We start from the raw sequence: 18107 nt of genomic DNA, 5'->3' as shown, positions 1-18107 counted from the left end.
GCAACCTTTCCTCATAACTAATATCCTCCAGACCCTTTATTAGCTTTGTTTTCCTTCTTTGTACTCGCTCCATTTCCAGTACATCCTTCCTGAGGACTAGTGCCCAGAACTGAACAGCATACTCCAGGTGCGGCCAGACCAGAGTCTTGTAGAGTGGGAGAATTATCATTTTATCTCTGGAGTTGATCCCTTTTTAATGCATGCCAATATTCTGTTTGCTTTGTTAGCAGCAGCTTGGCATTGCATGCCACTGGTGAGCCTATCATCTACTAGGACCCCCAGGTCCTTTTCCATCCTAGATTCACCCAGAGGTTCTCCCCCCAGTGTATAGATTGCATTCATATTTTTGCCACCCAAATGCATTATTTTACATTTTACTACATTAAACCTCATTTGACATGTAGATACCCACCCCATTAATTTGTTTAGATCTTTTTGCAAGGTTTTCACATCCTGCGGAGAAGTTATTGCCCTGCTTAACTTAGCATCGTCCGCAAATACAGAGATTGAGCTGTTTACCCCATCCTCCAGGTCGTTTATGAACAGATTAAATAGGATTGATCCCAGCACAGAACCCTGGGGGACCCCACTACCCTCCCCTGACCATTCCGTACTCCCCATTTATTACCACTCGCCCTTGTAGCCAGTTTTCAATCCATGTACTCACACTATGATCCATGCCAACACACCTTATTTTGTACAGTAAATGTTTATGGGGAACTGTGTCAAATGCTTTTGCAAAATCCAGATACACCACGTCTATGGGCCTTCCTTTATTTAGATAGCAACTCACCTCCTCATAAAAGGTAATAAATTGGTTTGGCAAGAACGATTCTTCATGAATCCATACTGATTACTGCTAATAATACCGTTTTCATTACTAAAATCTTGTATATAGTCCCTTATCGTCCCCTCCAAGAGATTGCATATTATTGATGTTAGGCTAACTGGTCTGTAATTCCCAGGGATGTATCTTGGCCCTTTTTAAAATATTGGTGCTACATTGGCTTTTCTTCAATCATCTTGTACCATTCCAGTCAGTAGACTGTCAGTAAAAATTAGGAACAATGGTCTGGCAATTACTTCACTGAGTTCCCTAAGTACCCTCGGGTGCAAGCCATCTGGTCCCGGTGATTTATTATTACGTTTTTCAAGTCTAGTTCTAATTCTTTCTTCTGTTAACCATGTGCTTCCTGTGACTGAAGCCCCCCCCGATTCCCTCATGAAGACTGAAGAGAAGAATAAATTCAATACCTTCACCATCTCTCCATCCTTAGTAACCAAATTCCCTTCATCATTCTTTATGGGACCAATATGATCTGACGCTGGGAGGTGGGGCACGGCTTAAAATCAAGTGACCGCCGTGATTGGCTGTCAGGGCAGTCACGTGATCTGAAAACTCCCGATCGCAATGAGCGATCGGGGCTATTCGGTTAGTTGAGATAACTGTGCTGGGAGTGCGCAGTGCGCACGTGCTCTCAGCACAAGTGAATAGGCAGCAATTAACGCAAATATGCGGCCCCTCTGAGCTAGGGATCAGGCATTAATTAATTTACGTGCTTAAAAACGCATATACATGCGTTTATATGTGTAAGCATGTAAATCGCATGTTCTAAGATGCAGATTTTTCTATTCTTTCTTACCGCTCTGAATGCAGTGCATGTTCACACCCCTGTGTAAGTGGCTCAATTGAAAACAATGCAGCTGTGTTCAGACCTGTAATAAATAAAAACACAAGTATATGTGCTTTATACTGGTCATCTGGCTTCAAAAACCTGCAACAAGTATGCATGAATTGGTTCTTAAATTTGTCCTGGCTCAGGCAATAACAAAACTGGTTATTAATATAGCACAATCTGTTCAGTTGATTGAACCCGATCAAAACATATTTAATTAAAATCAATGTTCAGGGTTGCTGTTTTGAGTATTTGTAGTAAAAGCTCACTATACAAACACACTTACTAGATGCCACGTTATCACAGTAACCTCTGCTCTGTACATCTGCCAGAGACTTTGAAACACATTCACATTTACAATGAATAAGCACTATTTCTGAATGTCAGACTTGCAAGTTGGCAGCTTTGTCACTTTATAACCTGGCACTATAGTAGGTATTATTAACATTGTTTCCAGAATGATGGCAAAGGTGCAAGAGATATAAAATCATTCTTTTCCTAAAGCTGACCTTTACCCTAAACTAAAGCTGGTCATAGATAGATCCAAATTTGTCCGGTTCAGCAGGTACTGGCTGAAATTCAATCTATGTAATACCGCTCCTGCTTGATAGTGAATAATAGAAAGGAAGTTGGGACTTTGTATGAGGCAGTGGCAATAACCCCTCGTTACAACCAAGGTATGCAGAATACTGAATGCACAACACATCAAACCTTGGTGCGGATGGACTACAGCAGCAGAAGACCACACCGGGTGCCACTCCTGTCAGCTAAGAACAGGAAACTGAGACTACAATTTGCACAGACTCACCAAAATTGGATAATAGAAGATTGGCCTGGTCTGATGAGTGAAAACATAGCCTGGTTTGATGAGTCTCGATTTCAGCTGCGACATTCAGATGGTAGGATCAGAATTTGGCATAGACAACATGAAAGCATGGATCCATCCTGCCTTGTATCAACGGTTGAGGCTGGTGGTGTAATGGTGTGGGGGATATTTTCTTGGCACACTTTGGGCCCCTTAGTACCAATTGAGCATTGTGTAAAGGCCATGGCCTATTGAGTATTGTTGCGACCATGTCCATTGCTTTACGACTACAGTGTACCCATCTTCTGATGGCTCCTTCCAGCAGGATAATGCACCATGTCATAACGCTCAAATTATCTCAAACTGGTTTCTTGAACATGACAATGAGTTCACTGTACTCTAATGGCTTCCACAGTCACCAGATCTCAATCCAATAGAGCGCCTTTGGGATGTGATGGAATGGGAGATTTGTATCATGGATGTGCAGCCGACAAATCTGCAGCAACTGTGTGATGCTATCATATCAATATGGACCAAAATGTCCAAGGAATGTTTCCAACACCTTGTTCAATCTGTTTTAATAAGATAATAGTTATCCATATGATATTATGGTTAGCATTAAAGCTGGCCATATATGGATCGAAATTTTTCCAGTTTTGCGGGGACAGGATGAATTTCGATCCATGTATGGGCAAGTTGGTTGTACACAAGTCTTTCTATTGATTGATTTGTGTACCCTCAGCCTACTGAGAAATTCTCTCGATCAGCATTGCCGACTATATTGTATACTGATGGCAGGAAAATCTCTCAGCTGTCAGATTGCAAAGGTTCAGCTGGAGGGATTCCCTCATCCAAATGGAATACGTAGATGGGGGAATCGGGTCAAATGACTGGTGTATGGCCAACCTTAGTGAAGCCTGCTTCATGTAATGAGAAAATATGGCCTAATGTACAGTACATACACAGTAAAATTGCATACTATATACAAAAAAGTTTTTTTTAAAGTATTAGGCCCCTTTCACATGGGGCGGATCCGTTGGATGGACTCCGCTAGCTTAGCTGGAGATCGCTCTGTTGATCCCCACTGAGCAGGCGGACGACAGGTCCATCTCCACCCACTGTGCAGGGAGGGACCTGTCAGAGCCCCGCTCTCCTCTATGGGGAGATCGGATGAAAACGAATTGTTTTCATCTGATCCGCTGGACGAATGGCGAAGGTATCGCCATCCGTCTGTTTTCAGCGGATCTTGTCAGATCGGATGACAGGTGGATGTCAGCGGACACATATCCGCTGATATCTGCCTGCCCATACAAGTCAATGGGTGGCCCGTCGGATACACCTGAAAAACAGACAGGCGGATCCGATCGGTCCGATCGTGTGAAAGGGGCCTTAACATAGACTGTTTACATTTAGCTCCTCACTTTCATATGTATATTTACAGGTTAAAACATTCTTTCAGGCAGAGACTCATGTACTGATTCAGGGGTTGTACAGCTGATTGTAGATCAGTTAGTATTGATGTTACCTCCAGAGAAACATTAGGTGACTCTCCCTAATGTGTGGCACACACAGGAAATTTTTGCTTGCATTCAACCCAGCGTGCTGTAAGAAAAAAAAAACAAGGGGCTTGCTGTACTGAATAAGTGATGTTAGTACAGTTATCTCTGTGTTGAGCTATTGTGTTCTGACAACGGGAATGCCCCTCCGCCAGAACACACCGGTCAATGTTTGCAGCCATTGGCTACCAGATCGGATGCCAATCAGCTGCTGGTTTGAGAACATGCCAATTCGACAGCAGATGGACAGGCTGCTGTAAACACTGGTTGAATGTCGGCTGGTTTCTGTTGAACTGGCTGATACAAGCTGATATTCGCCCAGTGTGTACCAGCCTTAAAGGTATTATAAAGGTAATTTATTTTTTAAATAACAAACATGTCTATATTTACCTGCTCTGTGCAAACCACTCTATTTGGGTCCCCTGCCGGCGCTGCGTGCCACTCCCCTCTGGGAAGCTGCTTCCCATGGGGGCACTCGTACATGCTCGCACCTGAGCCCCACTGCTGTGTCTATTATCACAGACAGCGGGACTCAGCCCCGCCCCCCCACTCGCTCTTCACCGGCTTTGATTGACAATACAGGGAGCCAATGGCTCCCAGTGCCCTAGCAAAGGCAGCCAAATCCGGAAGTGAGGGGAGAGAAGAGCTGCAGATGCACACATCGCTGGATCGAATGAGGGCTCAGGTACGTAAAAAGGGGAGCAAGGGGGGATACGGACACCTAAACATTTTTTACCTTAATGCAAGGAATGCATTAAGGTAAAAATTTTAGGCTTTACAACTACTTTAAGGCTAATGTCGCGTACACACGGTCGACTTTCCGACGGGAAATGTTCGATGTGAGCTTGTTGTCAGAAAGTCCGACCGTGTGTATGCCCCATCGAACATTTGCTGTTTCCGGCCACAAATGTTTGAGAGCAGGTGCTCAAATTTTCCGCCAACTTCACTTTGTTGTCGGAAATTCTGATCGTGTGTACACAAATCCGTCGCACAAAAGTTCATGCATGCTTGGAATCAAGCAGAGGGAGCTGCACTGGCTATTCAATTTCCTTTTTCTCGGCTCGTCGTGCGTCTTGTACGTCACCGCGTTCTCACGTTCGGAATTTTGGGCCAACATTTGTGTGACTGTGTGTATGCAAGACAAGTTTGAGTCAACATCCTTCAGAAAAAAATCCACGGTTTTGTTGTCGGAAAGTCCGATCGTGTGTACGCGGCATAAGTTTGCATGTGCTGCTAAATTGCCACACCTCTGAAAAGCCATTCATACTCATATTTTCAGAAGTGTTGACAGGTAGTGAGGAGATAATATGGGTGCCTGCAATACTTGATTGTAATCGGAAATGGTACTGCCCTCCGAATACTATAGAGGAGATGCTTTTGGCCGTGGGTGTGAAGCAAAGCATCGCAACTGTGGTATGTGAACACCCACATCCGCAAGTCATATTTGATGCCCCTCCCCAACTACAAGTCTAAACGAGCCCTAAAGCTGTTTTAATTTTCATATTCCCAGCCCTGTCTTTAGAGCCTTTCTACTACATCGATGGTCATTAAAGACCAATCAGAATTGGGCAAGGACTGGGCCATTCTGGGCTACGCTGGAACAAAAGGAAATGCTACAATAAAATGCACTTGTTTTTAAACACATAGATTTTCTAATGGGTTGAACAACATCTCTATAACAAAGTATTTTTGGGTAATTTGGAGAAGGGAAATATTTTTTTCATTAAATGTGGGGAGACATTTACCTGTCACTCTTTTATTTTCATTTGTTGTTCCACAATGAAACAAAATCTTTGCATCAAATATCAAACTGCTTATTGCAAGTACTTGCTATCACCCTGTAAGAAAATCCCATATGGTCTGATTGTCACCTGATCACCTCCAGCAAAGCGTGAATTATGTGCATTACTTGTAACCATGGACCTCAACACAGGCTTTGGTGACGTCTTTCGTGTACGATTGTTTTCTGGAATGTGCATGCTCAAAAAAAATGAGGAAAGCTATCATTAATTGATAAATTAATGGTGAATTAAAATACATTTCCATCATATGTGTTTTTTTGCATAGAAAGTTTATACTTTTAGAAATTATATAATTCTTTTTGCTTTATTGGGGATATGATGTATTCTGGCACATGTGGTTAAAAATTGTAATTGCCTTCACATGGAACCTTTATAGAAGTTAACAGAACTTTACAGAAATAATAGAACAATAGAAATCATATAATAGATTGTTAACGCTCAATGTAATAACTGACACAACACCCACACATCAGGGTCTGTTACACAGCTAGCACAACATTCAGAACAACATTTATGTTATTTTATAATATTGTATGTTTTTGTCTTACTGGTAGTAATAAAAAGATAACATATGTACAGTAAATTTACTAGATTTCCAGATATATTTAACTTTTTTTCTAGACATAAGATGATAATTACCCAATACATCATTTTGACAAGTGACTGAACTGTTTTAGGAAAAACTAGACTAGGGAAAAGCTTCTTGAATTGGAAGTTGTGCTAATCCTCGGGATTAGATTTCTGCTGGGGGTCTGCTCTCCTCTGATGTGCATGGCTAGTCTAATGAACATTCCTTTGCAGCCTATAAATAATACCATTTAATTCTGTGTCAAATTTGTATACTTAAAAAGAAAAATGAGAATAAACTCATTACTTTCCTACATTTTATTTTGGACCAGTGAGTTTTCTTGGCACATACTGAATTTATGAAGTTTTGAAAAGATGTGATTGGTGCCTTTATGGAAGTGGAGGGTTCTATAAACCACATAAACATAGCACCATGATCTTACTCAGGTCATAGCAGATTAATATTACCTTCTCTCATAAAATTTATATACTCAAAAACAACCTGAGATCAATAATTAGAATTTTGAATTATTTTCTTTCTGGATTCACCAGCCTTTCCACAGAAGTACAGACTTTTCAACAGTAATGCCCTGTACACACGATAGGATTTTTCGATGGAAAATGTGTGATAGGACACTGTTGGAAATTCCGACCGTGTGTAGGGTCCATCACACATTTTCCATAGGAATTTCCGACACACAAAGTTTGAGAGCAGGCTATAAAATTTTCCGACAACAAAATTCGATCGGTTAAATTACAATCGTGTGTACACAAATCCGACGCACAAAGTGCCATGCATGCTCACAATAAATTGAGAGACGAAAGCTATTGGCTACTGCCCTGTTTATAGTCCCGACGTACGTGTTTTACGTCACCGCGTTTAGAACGATCGGATTTTGTGTGACCGTGTGTATGCAGGACAAGTTTGAGTCAACATCCGTCGGAAAAAATCAATGGATTTTGTTGTCGGAATGTCCGATCAATGTCCAACCGTGTGTACAGGGCATAATACACCGTCAGTGGCAAGTATAATGAAAATGGAACCAAGCTTGCATCTAGAATCTCAAATGTGTTATGAATATTCGCAGTGCCAGTTGAGTGGAATTTGTGCCTGGTGATAGAATGCAACCTAGAACAGTGCTGTAACCCAGCGTCGCAAAACACTTTGATACAATTATGCAAAATCTTGCAGCATCCCAGTCTATCATGTAAATAACAAAAATATTCAATGGTAAGCCTGAGCCTGAGACACAACCACCTTGATGAAATTAACTTCACATCCGAAGCCCCAATTTATATTACAGGTTCTCCCATCACATCAGAGGTCCCCCCATCACATCAGCGTCCCCTTCACATCAGAGTTTCCCTTCATGTCAAAGGCCCCACTTCATGTCAGAGTTCCCTCTATACATCAGAAGCCCCTAAACATGAGAGCCCCTGATCACATCAGAGTACCCCCCCATGACAGAGTGCCCCTTCACATCAGAGTCCCTCCATCACTTTAGAGTCTCCCCATCACCCTACAGCCCCCCCCCCCCCCCTTCACAGACTTCTCTTGTCACATCAAATTACACATTCCCCCATCACAAAAGCCCATCCAATCACACAGACACCTCATCACATCAGAGCCCTAGCTTTGGGATCTATTAAGAAAGAGACAGAGGGCAGGAGGTGGAGCAGGCCTGGATAAGGTGGACTTCCACCATCTCCTGAATGCTGGGGGATGGTCCTGCATTCCACCTACCATTGATGAGCATCTTACATTGCCCTGGTGAGGATGGACCAGTTGCTAACACAATAGCAATGAGTGACGCTGTGCATCCTGCCCTGGAGTAGCATCGGTTCTTGTGGTGCTGGCAACCCACCATCACCATGGTAACTCATGATGCTGATCCAAGGCAAACTGGGTCCTGTGGTTGTGGCACCTCGAGTACCTAAATGCCACCCCCGTAAAAAAACATAACCATTGTAACCATTTAGAAAGGCAAATACTTTACTGCATAATGGTTTAACTATAATCCCACCTAACACTGAATGCTAAATGGAGCCTAGTAACATTTGAGCTTCAGAACAATTAAATCCCAATTGAAGCCATGCTTTTTTATTATTGGTATGCAGTTAGGCTGCATAAAAGTAAAGAATAGTAGTACTTTAGGACTACACTGAACTGTCCAGTGCTAACAGCAGAGTACAGTAAACGAACACCCTCCCCTGCACAATGATCCAATCAATAAGCAGGAGGGGCATGAGCATTGATGATTAGGCAGGAAACTCAAAGTTTGAATTTCCAGTAGAATATCAAATGCCTGAACAAAGTTTTATGAGTTTTTAACTCTGTGGCAGACAGGTGTTTCCATATGTGCTGTTCAAACTTTTTTGCAGAAGTAAAAATAAATTGGCAAGGTTGAGCACAAGCAACTCAGTGATCGGCCATGGAATGCAGAAGGCAATTGATGGCACTCTCACAGCGGAGAAGTATAAGAAAATTCTATTCCATCATGCAATGCCATCTTAGAGGCATCTGATTGGTGCTGCCTTCATTTTGAAACATAATCATGACCCCCATGCACATTACCAAAATCAAAACTGATTTCAAACTGATTTCATTAAGGTTATTTTTCTGTTAACTCTACTATCCATGAGATTTCTTTTTTTAATAAAAAATATTAAATTCATTATCTTTAAAAGCACTCTTTTCCAGTATGTTTTCACAGGTGTCAACAATTGCACAATACTGTATGTCTAACAAATTTTACAATCCCTATCATGCCAACTAATATCTTGTGTCTCCTTTTGTGTTCCTATAGAGTTTGACTGGAACCCTCATCTTTACAGTTTTCACAGCTGTTCTGGGTTCACTACAATTTGGATATGGCATTGGAGTCATTAATGCACCACAAAAAGTAAGATGTGATATTCATTCCTTATATTCTGTTCTAATGTTATGAAGAGAGCTGCAGTTAGTTATCATGGTACGTCTGTATGCTGAATTTTGCTAAAATATTATTTTTAAAAGCTGATTCCATGTCGTGTGGACAACATACTGCTTTCAGGAACGTAAACTGTTTCACAGAAGACATTCATAACATTTAAAAACAGGCTTTTTATTATGCACAAAAATCCATTTCATTTTTAAGTGAAAATTTGAAACCTAATAAATAATATTACTGATAACAAGGTGCAAAAAATTTGGAAATTCATCTAATCAAATTGGGAATTCTGAATTATGTTTAGGATTACTGTTGTTTTCCGGCAAAATTTAAAGTAATTTCAATGTTCTAGAAACTCAGAAACATCGAAGAGTGATGGCAGAAAAAGACCAAGTGGTCAATCAAGTTTTCTTTCTTTTGTTTTTTTTATGTTTTTTTTTGTTTTTTTTTTAATTTTTGTCCTGTTATAGACCTATATTTATCCCAAGCTTTTCTGAATTTTTTTAAAGTGGTTGTAAAGGCTAAGGGGGTTATTTACTAAAACTTGAGAGTGCAAAATCTGGCATAGATACCAATCAGCTTCCAGGTTTTATTGTTAAAGCTTAATTGAACAAGATGAAGTTAGAAGCTGATTGGCTACCAGGAACCAAATTGTGAATGCTCCCGTTTTTTAAAATCCCTTCCTAAATGTTTTTTTTTATACCCTAATGCATTCTCTGCATTAAAGTAGAAAACATTGCAGCTAACCCCCCCAGCCCCCACTAAACACTTACCTGAGCCCGATCTTGATCCAGCTCTGTGCTCAAAAGCAGCGTTGCTGCTCTCTCTCCCTCCTCACTGGGCTCACTGGAAGCAGCGGGAGTCATTGGTTCCTGCTGCTGTCAATCAAATCCAGTGACAAAGGAGCAGGGGTGGGGCTGAGCTTCACTGTGTGTGTCAAAAGACACATACAGCACTGCACATGATATAGCCCACACATGAGCTATTATAGGAAGCGACTGCCTATGGTGGCACATGGAGAAGAGGAGGATCCAGGAATGCCGGCAGGGGACCCCAGAGGAGGAGGATCTGGGCTTCTCTGTGCAAAACAATTGCACAGAGCAGGGAAGTATAATATTTTTTTTATTTTAAAGACCTCTGCTGGAAGTCTATTCTAAATATACACTACCGTTTTACCAAAATATTACTTTAGCACAGTGGGTAGAAATATGCAAATAATTTCTCTACTACATTGCCAACTACAGCCTATTAAAGAGTCATTTATTTCAAACTGTATACAGCTGTTTCAGGCTTCTTGGAAATCATCAGTGCTGAGCATGAAAACCATGATTTTCTGTCAAATGACAGGATTACAAATTATTAACACTTTAAGCACTCTTTTACTGACGATTCTTGCCAAATCCAAAACCTATTATTTGATTTAGGAAGGCCATTGAAGTCCATTCACCTCTACTATAAGGTCCCATCAGAAAAGCAAAGAGCTGCATCTGGCAGGTAGCAATTCGGCCCTTTCTTTTACCACTTATGCACATTGGTGTACCCAAGAGAATTTCCATTTAACTCTGTAGATGAATGGAGCTGTCGCGGAGACATAGTGAGGCAAAGCACAGGCACAGTCCCCCTGTAAGCTTATATTTGTCTTGTAATCATCCTCACTCACTGACCACTAGGGTTCATAGATGAATGGTGCCGCAAAGCCTGTATGGCTGCAGAGTACGGTCGAGTGGTGTGCTGCATCTGGAAGCAGCACACATATCCCTTGGTCTCATTTTAAATCTTTGCAGTGGTTGCTGAGCAGCAGGGTCAGACAGCTCAACCCCCTTTCTCCCCACCATGGTCTGACCACACTGCTAACAAGGAAACAAAGCCATAATTTGGTATGACTAACCGCACACACAAGGAACAGGGGGTAGTACAGACAATCATACCGCCTCTTTTACCACTATCTTTATATTGCAAAGAAAGAGCTACTGAGCCCAAACCCACTCACCTGCCACTTAGTATTTTGTAGAGAGAGTATAGTTTTATTGGTAAGCTTGTAAGCCCACAGCAACACACACTAGCTCTTACACTCCCTGTGTTTGAATACAGTAACCAATAGTAGAGATTCCATTCTATTTCTCTTGTTGAGCCAGCAGGCTGAATAGGAAAAAAAATGTATGCTTGTGTGTCTAGCCTTACTTACATAATAGATGATTATACATATACTCTGAATGGGGACACGAAAAAAAAGGTCCAAAACTTTGGGTGTGTAAAGCCTGGTACACACTACGAGTCTGGGTTGAACAAAAAAAAGTTGTCAGCTCTGATCAGAGCCACTGTACTAACTATGCAAAGTTAGAATAGCGATCTCCCCAGCTGAGCTATTGTGTTCTGACAGGGGGACGGCCATTGGTGGAGAGCGCTGAATGGGAGTTGGTCAGCTGCTGGTTCTCCAGCATGCTTGTCCGACAGAAGCCGGCCAAACAGCCAGCTTCTATCTGACAGGGTGGGAAACACACGGGCCAAATGTTGGCCATTTTTTATTGAACCGGCCAATGTCTCCTGACATGCGGCCCATGTGTACGGGGCTTAAATCCATGAAAGGTCTATTTCAGTGACTGTCAAATCTCAGAAGTCTGCAGCTCAAGCCACAGGGGAATAAGTGACCCACCCCACTGTCATCCAACAATACCTAAAGTAGGCATTTTTCGTGAAAATAGAGCTATCAGTGCATGATGCAATGCAAAAATTATAGACGTGAAGAGGAAAGTCTATATTAACAAAGACTGTTGAAATTCCAAGGAACATGAAAGAGCATGATGATTATGCAACTCTTTATTGCACGTTATGGTACTTTTAAAGATATCACCTGAACCTTAGCATACCTCTATTTACTACTGCTGCTAATTGGTAATCGTTATTAGTAGAAATGTGTAACACTATAATCCAATATTCCATTTGATATTTTGTTTTTTTCTTTTTTTTTTACCACAAGTTTTTTCACATTTTTAAATGTGCATTTTGGGGCTGTAACGCATGTTAGCATGTTTTTAATGTGCAATTTTGCGCTTTTTATAATGCATTTTTGGTGAGTTTTCTGAAAGTGCACCAAAGATGCAGCATGCACACCTTTTGGTGCGCTTTCAGAAAACGCACCAAAAACTACAAGCACAGAAGATGAGGTTGTAGAGTTGCTTTACGACAAGCCAAAATTTCTGGTGAAAAGTTTCACGAACGCACCAAGCATTTCAATGCCAATTTCAGAAAGATAAAGAACGATATTGCAAGGATATTTGTCAGAAACATAAAGCGCAGCATGTAAAAGGTTTTCAGATTGCAGCACAAACTCCAACCTAGACTGGAGAAGCTTAAAAACTCTAACGGATTGATACGGAAAGATCCAGAGAACATCAAAAAGATGGAAAGATTATATTGAATATTTTTAAATGTATATAAAAGAGCAATGTAGATAATATTGTAGAATATGTAGTGAACTGGAAAGTGACACGGAAGACGAACTAGATCTTTAAATGGAAGTCATATCAGCAATTAAAGCTTTATTGAACAATAAGTCACCAAGTATCGATGGTATTTCAAATGAGAGGCTACATAGGTGCTATCATGGCTTTTGTGTCAATTGATTTGGAAGGAAAAAACATGGCCAACTGACTGGAAAAGATCACTGTTCATTCCTATACTGAAGAAACAAAATTCCAAGGATTGCAACAACTGCAGAATGATTGCACTAAAAGAGAAGTTTAGGGTTTTCTTTTTTTTTTTAAATATCATACTTACCTAGGTGGTGTCCCCCGCCGGCTCTAAGGCTGAGAACTGAGCAAAGTCCACTGATTTCTCAGTTTCCAGTGCTCCATGAGCAGAGAGCTGGTGACTGTGGGTCACTGGCTCTCTGCTCTGCCCCCCTCCCCCCACCCGCACTCACTGGAGTGCAGAGCTGTGGAGGGGGCCAGAGTGGCTTGCTTCAGGCCTCTGTCTGCTGAAAATGGGTCACAGTAGTACAGAACGATCTGCACTCCTGTGATCAACAAGAGAAGTACAGCCAAACAAGCTTTGGCTGTACATCTCCTTTAATTCCACATGCCAGCATAGTATGCTTGAAAATAATACAAGGAAGGATAAAATCATACATTGAGCGAGAACTATCTGAAGCTCAGGCTGGGTTCAGAAAAGGTCAAGGGACAAAAGGCATTAGTGCCAATATTAGATGGATATTAGTGAAGAGCAAAGAATACCAAAAGTCTGTATACTTTTGTTTCGGTTACAGCAAAGTGGACTCTGTTGCAAATGGGAATACCAAACACATAACTCATTTAACAAAAAGCCTCTATGAAAATCAAGAAGCTGCCATGAGAACAGAATACGGCTATCATTCCTGACTGGCTTTCAATAACACATGGCGTCAGGCAGGGATGCATATTGTCACCTTACCTGTTAAACCTATATTGTAAGGCCATCTTCAGAAATGCACATTTGGAAGTAGAGCTTGTAAACAACCTGCATTATGCAGACAACACAACGCTTGTTATCCAGCAGCATAGATGATATGCTACATTTACTGAGAAAAGTCAAAGCCGAAAGTAGTAAAATGGGATTAGAACTGAATAGAAACAAGATGAAAATCATGAACACAATGAACACGATGATTAGAGCTTGATGGCGATAGAATAGATTTACAGCAGTTTAATCTGCTGGCCTCTTTCATAGACAAGAAAGCAACTAGTAGTGATGAAATAGTCCACAGACTAGCACTTGGTAGCTACACAATGAAGACTCTTGACAAAGTATTCAAAGGTAAAGAAATTACACTCAAAACTAAGATCATACTCATCCATGCACTCATCCTCTCTGTTGTCAATTACAGTAGTGAAACCTGGACACAATGGAGACAGGAAAGCAGATCTACTCATTTGAGCTTTTGTGCTGGAGAGATTTTTTATGCATGCCATGGACAGCCCGTAGAACTAACAGATCAATTTTGGAAGAGATCAATCCAGGCATGTCACTAGAAGCCCAAATGATGAAGTTATGACTGTCCTATTTTGGTCACACTGTCTGAATGGAGAGAGATCACTGGAGAAGGAAATAATGTTTGCAAAGATCGAAGGAACTATGAGAAGAGGGTGGCTGGCTACTAGATGGTTGGACAGACTGACTACAGCTGTGGGGATGACACTGGAAGATCTTGCCAGACTAGCACAAAACTGACTTTGGTTTAGATCTCTCGTTCATCAAGAAGGTGCATTGCATTTGGGTGGCAAAAATATGAATGCAATCTATACACTGGGGGGGGAGAACCTCTGGGGGAATCTAGGATGGAAAAGGACCTGGGGGTCCTAGTAGATGATAGGCTCAGCAATGGCATACAATGCCAAGCTGCTGCTAACAAAGCAAACAGAATATTGACATGCATTAAAAAGGGGATCAACTCCAAAAAGATCATTCTCCCGCTCTACAAGACTCTGGTCCAGTCGCACCTAGAGTATGCTGTCCAGTTCTGGGCACCAATCCTCAGGAAGGATGTATTGGAAATGGAACGAGTACAAAGAAGGGCAACAAAGCTAATAAAGGGTCTGGGGGATATTAGTTATGAGGAAAGGTTGCGAGCACTGAACTTATTCTCTCTGGAGAAGAGACGCTTGAGAGGGGATATGAATTCAATATACAAATACCATACTGGTGACCCCACAATAGGGATAAAACTTTTTCACACAAGGGAGTTTAACAAGACTTGTGGCCACTCCTTAAAATTAGAAGAAAAGAGGTTTAACCTTAAACTACATAGAGGGTTCTTTACTGTAAGAGCGGCAAAGATGTGGAATTCCCTTCCACATGCGGTGGTCTCAGCGGGGGGGCATTGATAGTTTCAAGAAACTATTAGATAAGCACCTGAGCGACTGCAACATACAGGGATATACAATGTAATACTGACATATAATCACACACATAGGTTGGACTTGATGGACTTGTGTCTTTTTTCAACCTCACTTACTATGTAACTATGTAACTATATCAAGTCGCTAAGGCTTGGATCTGAGTTGATGGCACTTAACACACAGCACACAATAGAAGTCTTTGGGAAATTGTAGGTAATGCACACAAAAACAAAGGGCATGGGCCACTGTGCTGTGGCTTAGTTGCCTTTGCAATAAGTGTGTGGGTGCTATTAATTCTTAATGGCTCCAACCACATCTAGAAAACACAGCACATTTGTGGACAGCAAATCTCACACAGTTTCATGCGACATGCTTTTGAAAGTAGTGCTTGCACTACTTATTGCTTGTTTCCAGGCATTTGGCAGCCCTTTGAAATGAATGGGTTGCCAAAAACAGAATACTCGAAAATGTGTGGGAGCACAAGCACTCAAGCATGCGTGTTGCAGTGTATGGGCCCTAAGGCCCCTTTCACACCTTTGCATTTCTGGAATCTGCAGAAATGCATGTTTTTGTGTGCTTTCTAGAAATGTATGCAAAATGCACATCACATTTGTGGTGTCATTAATTGTTTACAACACCCTAAATGTGGGTACTAAATTTGAGTTTTGCCAAAATCTACAAAAAATTAATGCCAAAATACATGTTATAAAATCGCCAGAATGCACGATAAAATAAAGCCGAAATGCACATAAAAAGTTTCAAATGCGCAAAAAACACACCAAATCACGCATTAAAAGCACCAAAATGCATGTTAAAAAAGTGCCAAAATTACTGATAAAAAAAAATGCCAAATTGCATGTTAAAGAAGTACCAAAATGTGCATTTGAAAATACCAGCCAAAATGCAAAATAGTGCTAAAATGTGTGTTAAAAAATGCACAAAAATTTGTGTTAACAAAAGTTTACCTAGTAAAAAAGGAATGCCAAAAAAGGGCCAAAATCCGGATTTAAAAAATGTGCTTTTAAAAAACTGTTCCAAAATGTGCATCAAAAAGGCACTTTTTCAATGTGATTTTACTTTTTAAGCTAGACTTAAACTAAATCTCACAATATTCAATACGATCACAGGCAGCTTTCTCCCTTCTCCTCAGATCACAGCTGTTCATCTCTTTCCTTCTCCTTCTGAGAACAGATATACTTGGCTTCATAAACAGGCTCACAAAGGGGATGTTTTCCTGTGAGAACTGCTGAGATCTGAATAGAGGTAAAAGGAGCATATAAGATAAATTCACTCAGGTAATGAAGGTAGAATGCCATAGGATGTAGGAATTTGCAAGGAAAGAGGTTCTGTGTTGCTAGACATAGTAGACCAGTCCTTGTGTGTTGACCGGTTGAGAGGTATAGAAATGTAATAAAACTGAAATACACAAAAAGTTCCTGTAACAAAGACTCAAAGATATAAATAAACTATTTTCAGAAAAGGACTATAATTTTTGTTCCACCTTGCTGAATTATTTCTGTAAGCAGTGTAACAGAGATTCTCTGTTTTGAGAAAGTTTTATAATAAACTCATAGTGACTCATTACTGTATATTACAGTACTGTGCGTACAATCAGTATTATGTTTGGTTTAATGAACAGGGATTATTTCAATGTGAACTAATCCAATTTAATTGTCACCAATAGTCAGTAACTTCCAGCAGCACAACCACCATTCCAGTATTTTTTATTCAGGTATCGCCATAATATCTTCAATACCTGAAAAGCAAAATCCCAATGCAAATCTTTTTTTAAATTAAATATAATAGGAACAGATAGTAAGCAATAAGTGCAAAACCTTTAAGAAATTGTGTTTTTTATGAAGCTGACGACTTTAAAATATTAGTATAATTGTTAGGGACAAACAATTCCATTCCAAATTTCCAAAGCCTTGGACTGGAAATGAGTGACAGTAGATAAGTATTATGTCCAGCATGTGCAATAACATGTGGTTGCAGTTTGATGCAGATTTGGGATAATACTGTAATTGGTGGGTCTGCTGGGGACTTGCACGTACCAGCATAGGATTTAGATAACCAGACTATCTTCTGACCCAAGCCATCACAGTGTGTTTTTATCTTTCTAAAGCACAATGCAATAGCTTAGGTCAGCAGGCTGGTTATCTGAAGGCTATGATGGCATGTTCAAGTCTCCAGCAGACCCACCCATTACTAAGGACTTTCATCTGCTAGCATTTACTTTGGAAACTAAAGTTGGTCATGCATTATACAAGTTTCTTATTTAATTTCCTTTAGATTTACCTTCAACTATGTAGTGTAAGGGCCTGCCTGATTGCAAATTGAAAGTGATTTTGGTAAATCAAAAAGAAAATTGTACAACAACAATGTATGGCCAGCCTAGGAGCTGATTTACTAAAGAGGTACAGAGAGTTTGCGAAGCAAAGAGGACTTCCATTGTGCTTGTGAATATGGTGAAGCTAAGATGACTACACCCAATCATGTGCAGGATGTTTGAAATAAATGCAGCCTTACCTTACCCACTAAGTGAGTACATGTGTATAGAAGAACTCCATTAAAATAAGCAGGGGATCTTTAAAAACCAGCAACTTTGGTTGGCTTTGGTCAGCATTATCAATATATGCAAAATAATTCTGCGCTGCTCAAAAGAAACAAAAAAGAGGAAGCAGCTAACACAACCAACAAGGTATATAGGTAAGAAACAACAAAAAAGTGTAGCGCTAAATCATATCATAAATGACAATGTATGGGTAAGAATACTTAATGAAAGATCTATGCCTGGGTAGGAAGTCCTGATAAGGATGTTATGACTAAAAGGTAACCATAATTAGTCCACAGGTAGATATGTTGTACACAGGTAAATCCAATGTTCCAAAAGGCAGA

The 18107-nt window shown here is 40.6% G+C and overlaps 2 protein-coding genes across 2 annotated transcripts in view; both read left to right on the top strand.

Annotated features, from left to right (window-relative positions):
* EIF5A2 (eukaryotic translation initiation factor 5A2) overlaps positions 1-18107 on the top strand; it is a 568757-nt gene that overhangs the window by 253791 nt on the left and 296859 nt on the right. The gene's annotated exons all lie outside the window — the stretch shown is intronic.
* SLC2A2 (solute carrier family 2 member 2) overlaps positions 1-18107 on the top strand; it is a 106266-nt gene that overhangs the window by 7862 nt on the left and 80297 nt on the right. Inside the window, exon 2 of the mRNA XM_073626201.1 lies at positions 9214-9309. Coding sequence (XP_073482302.1) covers positions 9214-9309 — 96 coding nt within the window. The remainder of the gene's footprint in view (positions 1-9213; positions 9310-18107) is intronic.

This window comes from Aquarana catesbeiana, linkage group LG04, assembly GCF_042186555.1.
Source record: "Aquarana catesbeiana isolate 2022-GZ linkage group LG04, ASM4218655v1, whole genome shotgun sequence".
Taxonomy (NCBI): Eukaryota; Metazoa; Chordata; class Amphibia; order Anura; family Ranidae; genus Aquarana; species Aquarana catesbeiana.
This window is presented reverse-complemented; position numbering and strand designations above follow the sequence as displayed.